This window comes from Pelecanus crispus, chromosome 10 (genome assembly GCF_030463565.1).
Source record: "Pelecanus crispus isolate bPelCri1 chromosome 10, bPelCri1.pri, whole genome shotgun sequence".
Taxonomy (NCBI): domain Eukaryota; kingdom Metazoa; phylum Chordata; class Aves; order Pelecaniformes; family Pelecanidae; genus Pelecanus; species Pelecanus crispus.
The window spans coordinates 37419121-37434567 of NC_134652.1; the positions used below are offsets into that span (position 1 = coordinate 37419121).

At 40.5% G+C, this 15447-nt stretch overlaps 1 protein-coding gene across 1 annotated transcript; it reads left to right on the plus strand.

The window, feature by feature from the left end:
- The first annotated feature begins 345 nt into the window (after positions 1 to 345).
- Positions 346 to 15244, plus strand: LOC104033680 (nucleolar RNA helicase 2-like). The gene is made up of 15 exons (XM_075717494.1): positions 346 to 450; positions 1040 to 1306; positions 2624 to 2699; positions 3417 to 3595; positions 5161 to 5278; positions 6229 to 6414; positions 6970 to 7115; positions 8126 to 8275; positions 10064 to 10225; positions 10986 to 11105; positions 11826 to 11899; positions 12082 to 12241; positions 12564 to 12698; positions 13782 to 13826; positions 14675 to 15244. Exons 1-15 carry the CDS (start codon positions 346 to 348, stop codon positions 14882 to 14884), a joined length of 2133 nt encoding a protein of 710 aa, XP_075573609.1. The 3' UTR covers positions 14885 to 15244.
- The last annotated feature ends 203 nt before the right edge of the window (positions 15245 to 15447 follow it).

Genomic DNA, 15447 nt, shown 5'->3' on the forward strand with positions numbered 1-15447 from the left:
ATGAGCCGCCGGTCGCCGTTTCCCCACCGGCCCGGTGCCGCCTGCCCGCCCCGCGCCGCCCGTCATGGCGGCCGCCTCACGGCGAAGGCGCGGGGCCCGCCGCGAGCGCCAGCGCCTGCGCCTGGCGGGCGCGGTGCATGCCGGGCCTTGTAGTCTGGCGGCGGGGGCGGCAGCCTATTGGCTGGCGGGCGGCGGGGGCGGCAGCCTATTGGCTGGCGGGCGGCGGTTGAGCGGCGCGGCCCCGCCCCGCGTTGCCGGGGCAGTGGGCGGGTTCCGTTTCTGTCACACAGCGGCCGGCGGCGGCAGCGGCGTGGCGCGGCTCGGCTCGGCTGCCGGTGAGCGGAGATGCCTGAAGCCACCCGGTTTAGCGTCAGCAGCGGGGCCGAGTCGGATCCCGAGTGCCCTATGGAGAGCGAGTCAGCTCTGGAGAGCAGCCGGCGGCGGCACAAGGTACCGGCGAGGGCTCCGGGGCCTTCCGCGGCCGGCTACGGCCTGGCCGCGCCTCGCCTCGCCTCGCCTCGCCTGCAGGCTGGGGCTCGTGTCTGGCGGGCCTTGCCTCGGGTCGCGCCCCCCCGCCGCCCCGGTGGCGTGGGCCGGGGCGGGTCTGCGCGGCCGCGGGGCGTGTCGGGCCGGCCACGTGCGCGGCGGCGGCGGCGGCGGGACCTCCCGGGAGGGCGGCGGGGCCTGTGGCGCCGGGCCACGGCCCCCGCCTGGCGTGGGGGCCTGCCGGAGCGGGCCCGTGGCCCTCCTCGTCGCGCAGCGGCCCGGGGAGCGCTTTCGGGTGCACGCTGGCGGGGGGACGGGGGGGGGAAGAGTCCCGAAAATGAAGGCCCGGGTGTGTCGTGGTCAGGAAAATGCCTTCTGGCGGCACCTGGGCCGCGGCAGGGAGGGATCTGTTGCTTTATGCGAGCTCCCCCCGTCACTAACTAGAACATAGGCTTTTGGTTTTAACTGTTCCGCAACGTTTTCTCCGCTTTATGTCGCTCGGATCGTGTGCCCGTATTTCCATTTATCGCTGTGTTGCTCTGTGCCTTACCAGAAAGAGAAAAAAGAGAAGAAGTCTAAACGCCGTGACAAATCTCGGAGGAGAAAGGCTCAGACGGATGAAAGTGAGCAGTCGGAGGATGACTTTGATTCCCCGAAACTCAAGAAATCACGGAGTGGAGTTAAACAGAACGGTGATACGAGAGAAGAAAGCTCGGAGAACACGAGATTATCCTCCTTAAACATTAAATCCACCCACAAAAAACGGCACAGTAATTCTAGTGAAACATCAAGTGGTGACGGTGACAGTGAGCAAGAGCAGGTAAAACTAACGATTGATTTAGTTACTGTGATGTGTTTAGCTTTCAACTCCTGCACTGCAACAAGGTTGAATTTAGAACAGGTTTGTTTTTTTTTTTTTTTTTCCCCAATCATTGGAAAGACTGCTGTAAATTTTCAGGGTTTAAAGCTGCTTGGAACTGTCCCTTCTGTCGATTATTTGCAAAAACTTTAAATTATGAAAGTCCTGAAGTTCTAGATCAGCGCACCATGGTTTCCTCACTTCAACAGTCCAGTACTGTGGTAGCTGTTGGCAGACAGACAAGCTGCAGTGAGATGGTGCTTTAATATGATTCAGCATCATTAGATATGATTGTAATTGCCAGAAATATAGTTTAATTGACTTCTTTTTGGTATTATGAGTACTTCTTTAGTGAAATAAGAATTATTTGGTTTCAGCTAGTGGAAGAAGAGAAGTCATGTATTAATACATGTTTTTACGTATTACCTTATTAAATAGTAGTTGCTAATGTGATAAGATGGTCCTTAATGTAGTAAAATACCATGTTGTAACAGTTTTGTAAGTCTTTTTAAGCCTTTCTGTAAGAATATTTTTATTTTGTTGGACTATTTCTATCTGATTTAGGTTCCTTTAAAATTGCTTGACATGAACCATATATTTTTAGAAGGGAAACGTATCTTCTTGTACCTGGGATTTGTTTTGAAAAGTTGTGTACCTGTACATTCTGCTGTTGCTTGGTTTTGTTTCTTGTTCTAACTGATGCTTCACAAAGCATCCAGGGTTTCCATGGTTTCCAGGGTTAGCATTCTTTCCTCACGCTTAGCATTTTAATCACTGTGCTGTTAAAACGTATATGGAAGTGGTGCCTTACTGAGTAGGTACATCTGATGCTCTGTCTCGTAACGTTGTTCTTTTGGGGATTGATTTCTGTATCTGTAAATCACTGTACTGTGTTAATTGGGAGATAGGAAATAGGCTAGATATCAAGCCTGATTCTTGCATATTGCAGCCTAATCTGTCAGGCCATTGGTAATTATTTCAAATAGAATGTTAAAATTTAATTAAGAGTTTTGAGAGTTTTAATTTGGGTGTTCTGCATTTACAGGGTTATGCCATTAGATATGAAACAATCTTAACTTAAATTACAGATCGCTCTTGTCTAACTTTGAAATATGATAGTAAGTAAAACAAAGAAGGCTCTTTAGCTGCAGCTGTGATACTGTCCCTGAAAATTTGACCCTTAGGTATGACACCAGTGCCTATGCCATTACCTGGAATTTTTTGATGGTCATTTGATATTCACATGGAACGTTATCTGATTTATTGTTCACCCAACAGGAGATGACTGAAGAACAGAAAGAGGGGGCTTTCTCCAATTTTTCTATTTCCAAAGGGACTGTTCAACTTCTTCAAGGTAAATTTCTTGGCATGATGTGACCACAGAAAGTAAATTATCTCTGTTGTGTGTTTTTATGCTCAACATATTCAATCAATGATCTTTGAGATGTGCTCTGCTTGTGTGTATGGAAGCATAGATGCTATACAGAAGGCATGTTGATTGCCTACTCTAAATACATCTTTGAACACAGACTTTTCTGTTTGCAGTATTGCCCAGTTCAGCCTTTACAGTAGAATTTTAAATGACATAAGCTCAAAAAAAAAAAAAAAGAATTCTGTGTGAGAATTTTTGAATTAAAAGTTATTTCAGTGTGAGTAAAGGAAAACCAGCTTTATTTGGTATCTTTGACATTAGTTTGTGTGTGACTTAGTATGAATTAAGAGAAGAATAGAAGTGGTTTTGATATGTGTTTTATTTGAAAGGAAGAAATTTTCATAGATGGGGAGTATTACATAAATAAAGCCATAGTACTTAATGGCTTTCATTAAAGGCTGGTAACTTCATCTGTCCCAGCTAGCACTGTGTCTGGTAGTATGAAGTGGGAGAATAAAATGGGCAGTCCCAGGGAACTCTTTATAGATGATGCCTGTGATTAAATAAATCAATGGAGGTGATAATACAGTTCTGACTTGAGAGTTTACGGAAATTCTACTTGGGATAACTTCCTCTGAACAATATGGAAGAACGCTTGTAAGGTGGTTGTATTAACAAAGTCTGTTGAAATTGTCACAGCTCGAGGAGTCACATACCTGTTTCCCGTGCAAGTGAAGACCTTCGACCCAGTATATTCTGGCAAAGATGTGATTGCTCAAGCACGAACTGGAACAGGGAAAACATTCTCTTTTGCTATCCCCTTAATTGAAAAGCTTCAGGCAGACTCACAGGAAAGAAGAAGAGGCCGTTCACCAAAGGTAACTATGCTTAGAATGCTGATTTTGCTTTGTCTTATGTCAGAGTGATTCCGAGTTTTAACCCGCTGGAAAAGTTCTTCAAGTTTGTGTAGGGAGAAGCTAACCCACATTAAAGCTTCTTTGAAAGTTGTGTTTGTGGGGCTTTGCCTGCATCCTGTGCTGCCTCATACCCTCTCATCAAGAGTAAAGAGGAAAATAGCTCTATCCGCTTGTCAATTCCTTTTTCTGCTTACAGGGAGACCGAAACTACAGGTATTCAACGTGGTCCTAATTAATTTTGTTCAGTCACCTTACCTGTTCAGGTCCAGTGGTTACTGGCTGCTTGTTTTTCTCCCAAATTAGTAACAGATTAGTGACTTTTTCTGATTGATAAAGGCTGTCTACTTAAACATGTTTGTTTAAACATGTAAATAGTGGGAAGTTTTAAAAACGGACTTAGTTTTCACTAGGACCGCCACCAGCTATTAAAGCTTCTGCTCCAGAGAATGCATATTCATTATGAGCTGTCTGCATTCCACTAGGGACTACCATGTATGTTTTTTCACCATATTCTTATGATGCCCTCCAGAACTAGATAGGCCAAAGCTTATCGTATCCCTGTTAATAGTGGAAATTTTTTTTTTGGTTGTTTTATTTCATCTTGTCACCCATCTCATTGATTACCTGAAACTCATTCCAAAATTAGTACTAGCTGTTTTATTTGCATATGCCCATCATGTTGGCTGTCTGACTGAGAATGCTGGCTCTAGATTTGGTAGTCTTGTGGAGAAGGGAAAGCTTTCTTTGAGGGAGTCACAAGTGTTCAAATAAGAAAATTCAGGCCTCACTCTACCATAGTACACTGCTACTTTCTTTTTTGTAATGTGTTTTAATGTTGAAAGAAGTAACAGGATAAGGATTTTAAGGTTCCTTTTGTCAAGCCACTGATGCCAGGTTTGAGAGCAGTACTGTGATCACACGTTAAACTAAATTAGTTAAAACTCCTAGCTGGTAGCTTGTCCATCACCTGCGGGGAAGCCTGTATATTGGAAGAGAGGATGGTTCCTTGGCTGCTTCTGTGGGGATCTTAGCACAGGCTCCAGAACCATGCTGAACACCAGCTTTGCAGACTGAACATATGTTTCCCTGAGTCACGGGGGAGCTGAGAGACAGCTGATAGCTCTTTCTTACACCTTCTCGCAGGACTGTGAAGCATTACTGAGCATGTGTAAAAACATTTTATTACCCAAATCCTTCAGTCTTGTACTCAAACAGCATATGTGCACGTAGAAGAGAACTTTTAGCTGATCTGTTCAAGAGCTAAATAAGATTTAAGTACCTCCTGTCTCATTTAAAAAGAAGTTAGCCTGTCATAAATGAGTGTGTGCTGAAGGAGATTAATAACGTTACAAAAGATTTAAGCAGTGTGTTTCTCTAATCTTTGCTTAGATAACTGTTTAAACCAGATTTTTTTTTTTTCCTGAAAATTATGTAAATGGTCAGACCTGAACTGATGGTTAGAAGTCTAGTGGCTTCTTGGCAGAAGCCATGCTGAAAGAACATCTGTATGTCTGTCTTCTGTCTAGGTACTAGTTCTTTGTCCAACAAGAGAGCTGGCAAACCAGGTTGCCAAAGATTTCAAGGACATCACAAGAAAGCTAACAGTAGCTTGTTTTTATGGAGGAACTCCATATAATGGACAAAGTAAGTGACACTTATCACTAATAATTGAAATGTTGATTGACTGACATATTTGAGAAATGCAGCTGGGTTCTTCCAAACATACACTTTTAACTCATGAACTGGAGAGTATTCATGGGGAATTCAGTAGCTCAGAATGTATCTTCTTATGGTGAGAAATAATCTTAGCTCTCAATTATATGCCTGGTGTTCCTTGTCTATTCATCTACTCTTAATTAAAGTGAAAGAGATTATACTGTCTGTATACAGAGTATTTGGGTTTAGGTTCTTGTAAACAGTTATATTTTCTTTAAAAAATCTTTAGTCTTAGAGCTGTGAGTGGGTGTGGGGTTTTTTGTGTGATACGGGATATCTAGAGGATTTGTAAAGTGGAGAAGAATTTTTTGTTATTGTGACAGCATAATTTACCATCTTGATGGTTGTAAACAAGGCAAATAAGAGCAGGAATGAGAATAAGTTTTTTCATTGTAATATATCTTGAGACATTAGGGATGATTATTTTTTTTTTCCTGCAGAACTTCAGGAAGGAGGAGATTTCAGTAATTTGGATAGTCAAATAATTTTTTTTTTTTTAAGTTTCTAATTAAGGTAGGCAATTTGGGAAGAGCTAACTATTTCCAAAGTATGCTAAAAGAAGCTCTTTGTTTGCCACTTTATTTAAATCATGGGGAGAGGGAAGGGAGATGGGAAATGTTTTTCCTTCAGGAAGAGCAGTAGAACTTCTACCTTATTGGTTTTGTGGTGTTTTTGTTCCCGTTCCCCCCCCCCCCCCCCCCCCCAAAAAAAAAAAGTTTTCTCCTCCTGTTCATCATTTGTTCTCACATCTGTAAGGAGAGTACTTATGAATGGTTTAAGAAGCTGTTTCATTATTACTTAGCTAGCATGTGTTTCTAATATAGAGAATGCTCCCTAGTTCACCGCTAACTCCTCTTCTGCTCTTTCCTGTTTATCAGTTGATCTCATGAGAAGTGGCATTGACATTTTGGTTGGGACACCTGGTCGAATCAAAGACCATCTTCAGAATGGCAAGCTGGACCTTTCCAAAGTGAAACATGTTGTACTTGATGAAGTTGACCAGATGCTGGACATGGGATTTGCTGAGCAAGTGGAAGACATTTTAAGAGTTGCATACAAGAAGGGTAATCTCAATATTTAAACAAAGAATAGGAAATATTAGTAATTTAGCCTGCTGAAATTCAGGTATATTTTTCTGAAAGATGAGCGGTGGCTTTGTTTAGAAATGACTGAATACTATATACTGTAGGAAATGTGCTGTGAACACAGTACATGAGGAAGTCTTGTGAAAGTTGTGAAAGAAGTCTTGTGAAAGAATCATTCATAGGACCTTTGCAAAGCTTAAAATCCAGTACCTAGGGGTCTGTAAATAACTTTCTTTGACATCTCTCTATAAGTTGGACTTCTTCCAGTTAAAAGGAATTAGAAGCTTTTTACCCTTTTCACCGCTTGAAAATAGACTGGGGTTTTGGTCGTAGTAGCTTTTTTCCTAATCTTGAAAATATTTAGACTTTCTGGTTTTTTCTCCAGATGTTGGTAATGCATAAATTTACAAGCAGAATTGCCTTCTTTATATACTGATATTTGACCTCATATTTTTATTAACCCATATAATCAACTTGTATACATCTGTAAGATGAAACATATGAAGTTTGTGAAACACTGTTCCCTGTTTTAAGATTCTGAAGACAATCCCCAGACGCTACTGTTTTCTGCAACTTGCCCACACTGGGTGTATGATGTGGCTAAGAAATACATGAAGTCTAGATATGAACAGATTGACCTTATTGGGAAAAGAACTCAAAAGGCTGCTACAACAGTAGAAGTGAGTAATCTATCTAATATGGAATGTTTTCAGGCCTTTTCCTTTTTCCTTTATGCTGCAAATGGACATCCCAATCCTAAGGTACATTATCAGAATGATGTTGAAAGTTGTTTTCAGAATTATTTTTTTTAAACATAAGGCAAATTATAGCTAGTCAAACTGTTTCTAGGTTTAGGATCTGTCTCTCTTATCACAGCATCTGGTAACCATATAGATATCTCGGGTAGAGTGAGGATTCAGTTATCAGTTAGTTTTGTTGGTTTTCAGAGAAAAGCAGTATCTGAATTTATCCAAGTTGGAAGCAAAAGGCACACATTAACATCAACCTGTCTCTTTTAAGTCATCATGGACATCACAGTCAAATTCTACTGTTCTGTGTACAGGAGATTTTTTCAAACTTCCTGCGGTATCTCACCTCACTAGGCCTTTGCTTGCTATGCAGTAAATACCATAGCAAGGAATATAATACATATATGCTAGAAGCCTGAATTGATTATCTTTACTTGATAAAATAAGACAACTGTTTCTGCTTAAGTACTGCTTAGCAGTTACTTTGGCAGATCAGTTGGACACTTCATAATCATATCAGCGTGATTGAAAGAATGTTAATCTTGTGCTTGAAAAAAGCTTTTAACACACTGTATTTATTTGTTTCACTTTATCTGACATAAAGCTTTAGTTGATAGAACTGTGACAAAATCTTGCACCCCTGACTATCCTCCAGAGAAATGGTGTAACGTCTCCTATTTTTTTTTCCTTGCTTTAAAAAAAGTGATTTGTAGACTGTCATCTTTTTTTCCTCTTACTGTGTAATTATTTCGCTTAATGTTAGATTAATTGTGGTGGCCATAAGAGCCTTATGGATTTTGCATGTTCCAGGAATGCGAGTTAGCATATTTTGCCCATCAGAAACTGTATAACTCTAGTATTTCTGGATTTTACAGTTTCAAATGCATCAAAAAAGAATATTGTGGTTTTTTGTAAGCTAAACACTGGAATTCTTTTCATAGCATTTGGCAATAGAGTGTCACTGGTCTCAGAGAGCTGCGGTTATTGGAGATGTCATTCAGGTCTACAGCGGCAGCCATGGGAGGACCATTGTCTTTTGTGAGACCAAAAAGGAGGCAAATGAACTGGCTCTGAATGCTTCAATCAAACAGGTATTTTATCATCTGTACTAAGTAACAAAACCTGTCAGAGATGCATCAACCCTATGTTGAGTGATTTTTAAAGAGAGACTTTCAAAGTGGATAAGGCAGGCTTTTGCAGGTGGTCAGATAATTTCAAAACTCCCCAAAAGAACCTTTAAAAAAACCTCAAACCTAAACCAGTTGAAAGTTTACAGCATTATAGTCTTCAGGACTAGGCTGCACTAACAGATACTGGGCTACAAGGGAAACCTAAACCAGTTGAAAGTTTACAGCATTATAGTCTTCAGGACTAGGCTGCACTAACAGATACTGGGCTACAAGGGATTTTTTTCTTAAAAGAAGAGTTCTCATTGACATTAAATGAAGCAGTTATGAAATAATTTTTCTGTAGAGAGGACTGTCTTGGATTAAGAAGTGGTAGACTTAGAGAACTGCTAGGATAACAGGTCATGGTACTGGAATAGCAGCTACTGAGCTGTGGTGCTGACATCAGTTAGTGTTGTCGGAGGGGGTAATTAGGGTTTAGAGCTGTAATGTAACAGAGGCTATATTTGTATTTTCATTAAGATGTTTATTAGCTGTTATGAAGAGTTGAAAGATGTATACACAGAAGGAATTCAATCTGCCAGCTCTTGTGAATGGCCTAGTGTATTTCTGAGATTTGTGGTACAGCGCACACTAGCACTGGTGGAAAATAACTCGTTGATGTAGTGGCGCAATGTTTATGATGTGTAGCGACAGTGGCACTGCATGCTCAGTTTTGGTGGTGGTATCACAGCAACTACTTTTCCTATACGTGTTTTCATTGAGGAGATGGGCTAAGTTATGTTCCTAGGGAAAGGAGAAGCTTTTCCACCTGCCACACCTGTGTTCAGGAGTGTTTCTCCCACACTCCTAGATGACCTCAGTAATAGCTAAACCTGAGCGTGGAGCCTTATCCTGTATTACTGGTGGTGTTAGTGATGTAAAATCTTGCATAGGCAATGCAGAACTCTGATCTTGGCAGGCAAGAGAAGGAAATTACATAGATGTTTCTGTTTCAGCATATTAATACTTGCTAACAGAATATATACCTATTCCATTTACTAGCTGACATTAATCCAAAACTGTCTGAAGAAGAGTTTTTGAATTCCGTGCTGACCCTGGCATTGTGTTAGTATTTTTAAAAATAATTCTCTCTTTACATGTGGAAAACATGGTAATCATCTACACGCAAGCTGTGAAATGGAGGAAAAAACAATTTTTGTACATTTGGTCTTCATACTTGTTACTGCTGTGATAACAGAAGGACTTCCAGAATGTTTGGATTAAAACAAAATTATCTTTGAAGCTGTAGTTAATTTTTTTTTAGGACCACTTATATTTTAATCCTTTAATTGGTAGTGGGGGAAATTGATATATTAAGGGGGATTAAGAAGGAACACTTTTCTGGAAAAGATGTCTAAATGAGTATGAAGAAGGCCTAAGAAAATTGTCGACTGTTTTGAAACAGATAAGCCTTGCATAATGGTGTGGATGGCAAGTTAGGGCATAGTTGTTTTCATAGGTCACAGTAATTAGAGGTGGGGATAAGACATGTTGCGATTCTGTTTTCTTTTGTTAAAGGTCTTTGAAGTATATGAATAAAAAGTACTGAGTAAATATTGTAAGACATCTAAAATATAAACTCTGGTAATTCACTTCTGTATCTTGCCATATGGTATCTATCGAATGCCAAGATATTATACCCAAAACTGACCATAAAATGGAGCACTGTCTTGGATTTTGGTACACTCCTATAATAATACTGTTTTTCAGGATTGCCAGTCGTTGCATGGTGACATTCCTCAGAAGCAAAGAGAGATCACACTGAAAGGTTTTAGAAATGGTACATTTAAAGTTCTGGTTGCAACCAACGTAGCTGCCCGTGGTTTAGATATCCCTGAAGTTGACCTGGTTGTACAAAGTTCACCACCAAAGGTAGGAGATGGTTATCTTGGGTGTCTTGTAATAATTTGTCGTCTTGTTTTCAAGTAGTATATGCTATCAGGTGATGCTATTCACCACACAGAGTTTATCAGCATGGTGTTTAAGGGTAAGAAATGTCCTGATATATAGAAGTAGTTTCTTAGAGGATTTTTTCAGAGTGTGTCAGTCCCTAGTATGTTTAAAGATGGTCTCCTTAAAATGCCTTCTTTTAAGGCTGTTCAAAGCCTCTCCCTTCAAGGCCATGTGTAGCAATTGCAAGTCTGGAAGCAGTGGGAGTGACGAAAGGCTGTCTGACTTGCAAGAATGATTCACTAAGTAGGGGCATACATGAGAAGGGGACCCCAACAATGAGAACATTGGCTGAAGTTAAGAGCATTTAAAAGAAACAAGATAATTTTTCAGTGAATTCGCTATTAATATCTCAGTAACGATGCTCAAGTTGATGTGCAGGAGGGTGAGTGGGATTGTTATAGAGGTATACACACTCAGAATGTTTTTTTATATTCTCTGTGGTGATGCCAAAACAAGAGTTAGTTGATCCATGCTTATGGTTCAGGTTTTCAAATCGTGATTTTTAGAGGGTTATGGAAAATCTTGTTTGTTTGACTTTAGTGAATCATCATTTTTTAATTTAATTCTCTGATGCAGTTATTGTGTATTGTTCAGCCATAACTGTAATAGCTTCTACTCGGTTATGTGAATGCAATGAACTGATTAAATTAGATAAGTAATAAGGCTATTTATTTTGAAGGATGTGGAGTCCTATATCCATCGTTCTGGGCGCACAGGTCGAGCTGGACGGACTGGGATCTGTATCTGTTTTTATCAGCGAAAGGAAGAACATCAGTTAAGATATGTGGAACAAAAAGCGGTAAAGTATAGTTTTTTTTCTAATCTTGGGCACTCAAATGGAATGTGTTAGGGTAGCATGTAAAATCTTAATGTTTTGTTCAATAGTTTAATTACAGAATATAGCTTAAAGCACCAGTTGAGGATCAGTTACCTTGCAGGGTTTGGGTACACTGTCAGTTGCTGTGGAGCAGGGAGCGTGCTGCAGATTCTCATGCCCACGCTTTTTCAGCAAATGCCAGTAGGATTGTACCCGTGGACATGAGAAAAAGCCAGCAGGATTTCAGTTTAGCGTTCAACCTTTGTTCCGTATAGTAGTTTTCTTGCCAATTAAGTATTCAGTTGGGATGAGATGGTTTAGGCTCGGCACATAAAACTCAAGACTTACATTTAGAAAGGCCATGTAGCTTGTACTTAAATCCAAGTAAATCAGACTAAAATTAACAATTTAGAATTTGTAGGACTTTTTTCCCCTGGAATCTACCAAAATGGTCTCTATTTATTTCAGCTTAAGGTCACTGAATCATTTAAACTGACCTGGTACATAAAAGGCTTTGAAGTGTTACCCATTTCCCTGTAAGCTTAACCTTGTAATTTTCACTAGCAAAAGTTGGGAGTTAAGAGGTGAAAAGAAGAAGAAAAATGATAGATTTAAATGCTTGTTTCATTGGAGTCCAATATTGTTTCTTTAGAAGTGAATTAATTATGGTCTGCAACTTTCATCTGTATTTTTAAATTTCAGGGCATTACATTTAAGCGTGTTGGTGTTCCTACTGCAACAGATATAATAAAGGCTTCCAGCAAAGATGCTATCAGGTGTGTTTGGTGACTCAAGCCCTGTTTTATCTTCCTAGTTCAGAAGGGCTGTTTGGCCTGCTGTTTGCTGTCTCTCTGAACTGATCACTATTAAAGTCTTGGACTGCTGTTTTTCTTCTATTCCAGAGCCTAGTAAAATACTAGTGTATACTTTTTTTTTTTCTCTCTCTGTAATTACTTAGGTGTCTGGATTCTGTTCCTCAAACTGCTATTGAGTATTTCAAAGAATCTGCTCGGTTCCTAATACAAGAAAAGGGACCAGTAAATGCTCTGGCTGCAGCTCTAGCCCATATTTCAGGTGCTACTTCCATTGAACAGCGCTCCCTGCTGAACTCTGATGCGGTAAGGGTGTATGGCTTAATGTTTGTCTTGAATCTGAAAGAAAACTAACACATCTCTGTGTTCTTTAAATAGGGAGTTATTTGTCTCCTTATGATTTTGTTTATGGGAACTGTACTTAAGCCACTAGGAACGGTAGTTTAATTAAACAGATTTAGTTAAAAGCAAGAATGTAGTGGCTATAAATGTACTTGCTCTTCCATAACAGTATCCACTTGAAAACTTAGTTTATAAATTGTAAATGAACAGGTTTCTCGTGTCTGATAGATGTGCTGAAGCTTATTCCTCCGACTGAATGGAGCATGCCCAATTTCTTACTCTTTAGGGATTTGTTACAATGATACTACGCTGCTCTGAAGAAATAAACAATATGAGCTATGCTTGGCGAAGACTGCGAGAACTCTTGGGTGATGATGTTGACAGGAAGGTGAACAGAATGTGCTTCCTCAAGGGAAAAATGGTAAGCTTTTTTTGTATCTTTGCTGCTGAGCTCTTCTGGTTGTAGCTTTTTCTCAGCAATTGTCAGGGGAGATATTTGGTCTTTTCTTCCCCGTTCCAGGCTCTGTTGGTAAGGACTTGACTCTGGTAGAAGGATGGGCTTCAATCTGTTTTATTGGGGCTTAGGCATCTCAGGGGCTTAGGGCTGCTCCACTGACATGCTAAGGAGGTAGTATAATGCAGTATGTAATATGTAGCATGGCTATAGGGATAGCAGAACAGGTAAAAGGTACAGACCGTGTTTACTGTGCCTTAATGACAAAACACAAAACAGGATTTCTTAAGATAGTCAGTTCCGATAGTGCAGGTCCATCATATTTCTGGTACCTGAAGCGGAAAGATCAGAAAGTTACTTTTTGGGTTGCGTACTTAACTGTGTTGCAACAACTATAGCAAAGCTCACCGAGAGACAGTTATTTTAAACAAAAGTGATTCCCTTCATTCTTCTTGTCTCAGAATTTGTATGCATTTTCACAAACATTTAAATGTGTGGTCAAATAGTCTGTCCAGGATTATTTGTGGTGACACAGAGGACAAGGAATGCTCATGTCCTGCTTTTGCGAGTTGTTAGTTCAAGTAGTTTGACTTCAGATTTTTAGTCTGCACCTATATTTATACTGCATGTATAACTTTCTTAGTATAGATTAAAACTTCTGATGTGAACGAATTTACAAAGTGAGTAATGCAGAAGTCAACAGACCACAGTTTAGGATGGAGAGGGTTATAAGCTTATTGTTAAAGAGCAAGAAAATGTGTATTGGAAGTACTGGCTATGCAGAGGAAAGAAAAATGTGTGTATCTGAGGAAAACATTAAGGAATTTCAAGTATTGGTGTTTTGAGAAATATTGGTGCGATTCTTCGCAATATTCAAAGATTTCAAAGTATCTTAAGTCTCTAGGAAAAAAAAAACTTCAAAATGTAAAACTGTCTAGTACATAGATTTGTAGGCTCTGTGGTTTGTGTTGTTGGTTTTTTTTTTTTTTTTAGTTGCAGTCAATTAAAAGGCTAGACTTCTAATCCATTAAAATTATTCTCTCTTTTTAGGGTGTGTGCTTTGATATTCCTGCAGCAGACCAAAAGGAAATAGAGGTACGTTCATTGAAATTTCTGGTTAGTGCAGACTGTAGATAAAACTGGCGGGACTGGGTTAGGCAGAAAAATTATGTAGCCTGTATACTGCCTTTCCTAGTGGCAAAAGGGATGCCTTTGAAGGAATTGAAGAGCAGAACAAGCATACAGTGTTCCTTTCCTAAAGTATTCCCCTGTCTCCAGAAATCTGTGCCTTGAGACTTTTGCACTGAAGAGTGGTGGTGTGAACAATCCACCCCTTGTTACTGCTGCTGGATTAATCTTTGTAGGCAACGAGTCCCGTTATGCTGTAAAATCACCCTTTTTCTATTCCCTGCCCCCCATTCTTTTCACCCAGAATTCTCTCCACAGAAAAGTGAATTCCAGGTTTTTGCTTGGCAGAAATAGTACTGCCATGCCAAAATTCCCTAGACTTCCCATCTTTCCTTCAGGTATTTCCCCCTTAGTGCACCTCCGTACCCTCATGCTCTGGCATTCATTCACTCCTGAAACAATGTTTGGTTCTGGATTAGAGGGGAACTGAGGGGAAGGGTGTGGATTTGTGATCAGTAATAATTGTAGTGGTATTCTTAATAAATAGAAGGTGAGGAAAGAGTTTACTCATGAGGCTGCTCTGTAAAGCTCTAAGGTGGGTTTTAGTTCTGTACTATAGTATCTGAGGTGTACTCAGCTGTAGCTCTTACGCTTAAAATTTTGAAACCAGTATTGACCACTTCAGTTAGAGACTTGAATCCCCTACATTAGCTCGCAATTTTACCTTTTCTATTGAGCAAATTTAAGAATGATGAAATACCCTGTAATTTGCATTCCTAGAATTCAACCTGCTATGTCTGACTTTATTTCAATAGGCAAGATGGGAAGATTCAAAACAATGGCGTTTGTGTGTGGCAACTGAATTACCTGAGTTAGTAGAATCACAGCGAGGAGGAGGAGGAGGTGGCGGAGGAAATGGCCGAAGCTTCTCAAGCTCCAGGAATGGGCGGCGTAGTAGCTCTGGCAGAAACAGATTCAGAAGCAGAGGCCAGAAACGAAGTTTTGACAGAGCATTTGATCGTTAACGATCCAGAAGTGGAAAAAATGGGACTGCAGTATTTTATATTACTTTAAAATAGGCTGTTCCTGTGTGTTCGTACCACTTAGAAAAATCCGTCATTCAGATTATTTTTTTTTTTTTTCTCAGTACTACTTTGGTCATAAAGAAGATCCTGTTCACTTTAAAAAACACAAGAAAAATAAAACTTCTTCTTTCCTTTATTTCTCGTATCGCCATTTCAACTGCAAGGCCTAAATCTTTACTCCCGAATACGGCTGTCGCATTCAGAACTGTAGCCTGGCTCACTGTATAATATATAGATCTTCACTCCTGGTCAAACCTGTACATTTTCCAGAAAAAAAAAAAAAAAAGAAATAAAATACTATTTTACAAGTTCATACCCTACCTTAGAAGGTTTTAAGAGCACGCGCAGTGGGGCGAAGGGGAGTAGTAGCATAGTTGGAGGAGAGACGCGGGGGGTGTTTGGTGTTCTATAGGAGGCGTTTACACGCGTTATTACACACAGGTGGAGGAGCTGTGCCGGTGGAGAGGGCTGGGGGGGCTGAGGCGCGGCGGCGGGGGCCCGTG

Excerpts from the sequence above, each read along its gene's own strand:
- LOC104033680 (XM_075717494.1), top strand. The coding sequence starts at position 346 with ATGCCTGAAGCCACCCGGTTTAGCGTCAGCAGCGGGGCCGAGTCGGAT. Across the intron at positions 1,307-2,623 it reads GTGACAGTGAGCAAGAGCAG|GAGATGACTGAAGAACAGAA; the intron begins GTAAAACTAACG and ends TTCACCCAACAG. Across the intron at positions 12,242-12,563 it reads CCCTGCTGAACTCTGATGCG|GGATTTGTTACAATGATACT; the intron begins GTAAGGGTGTAT and ends CTTACTCTTTAG.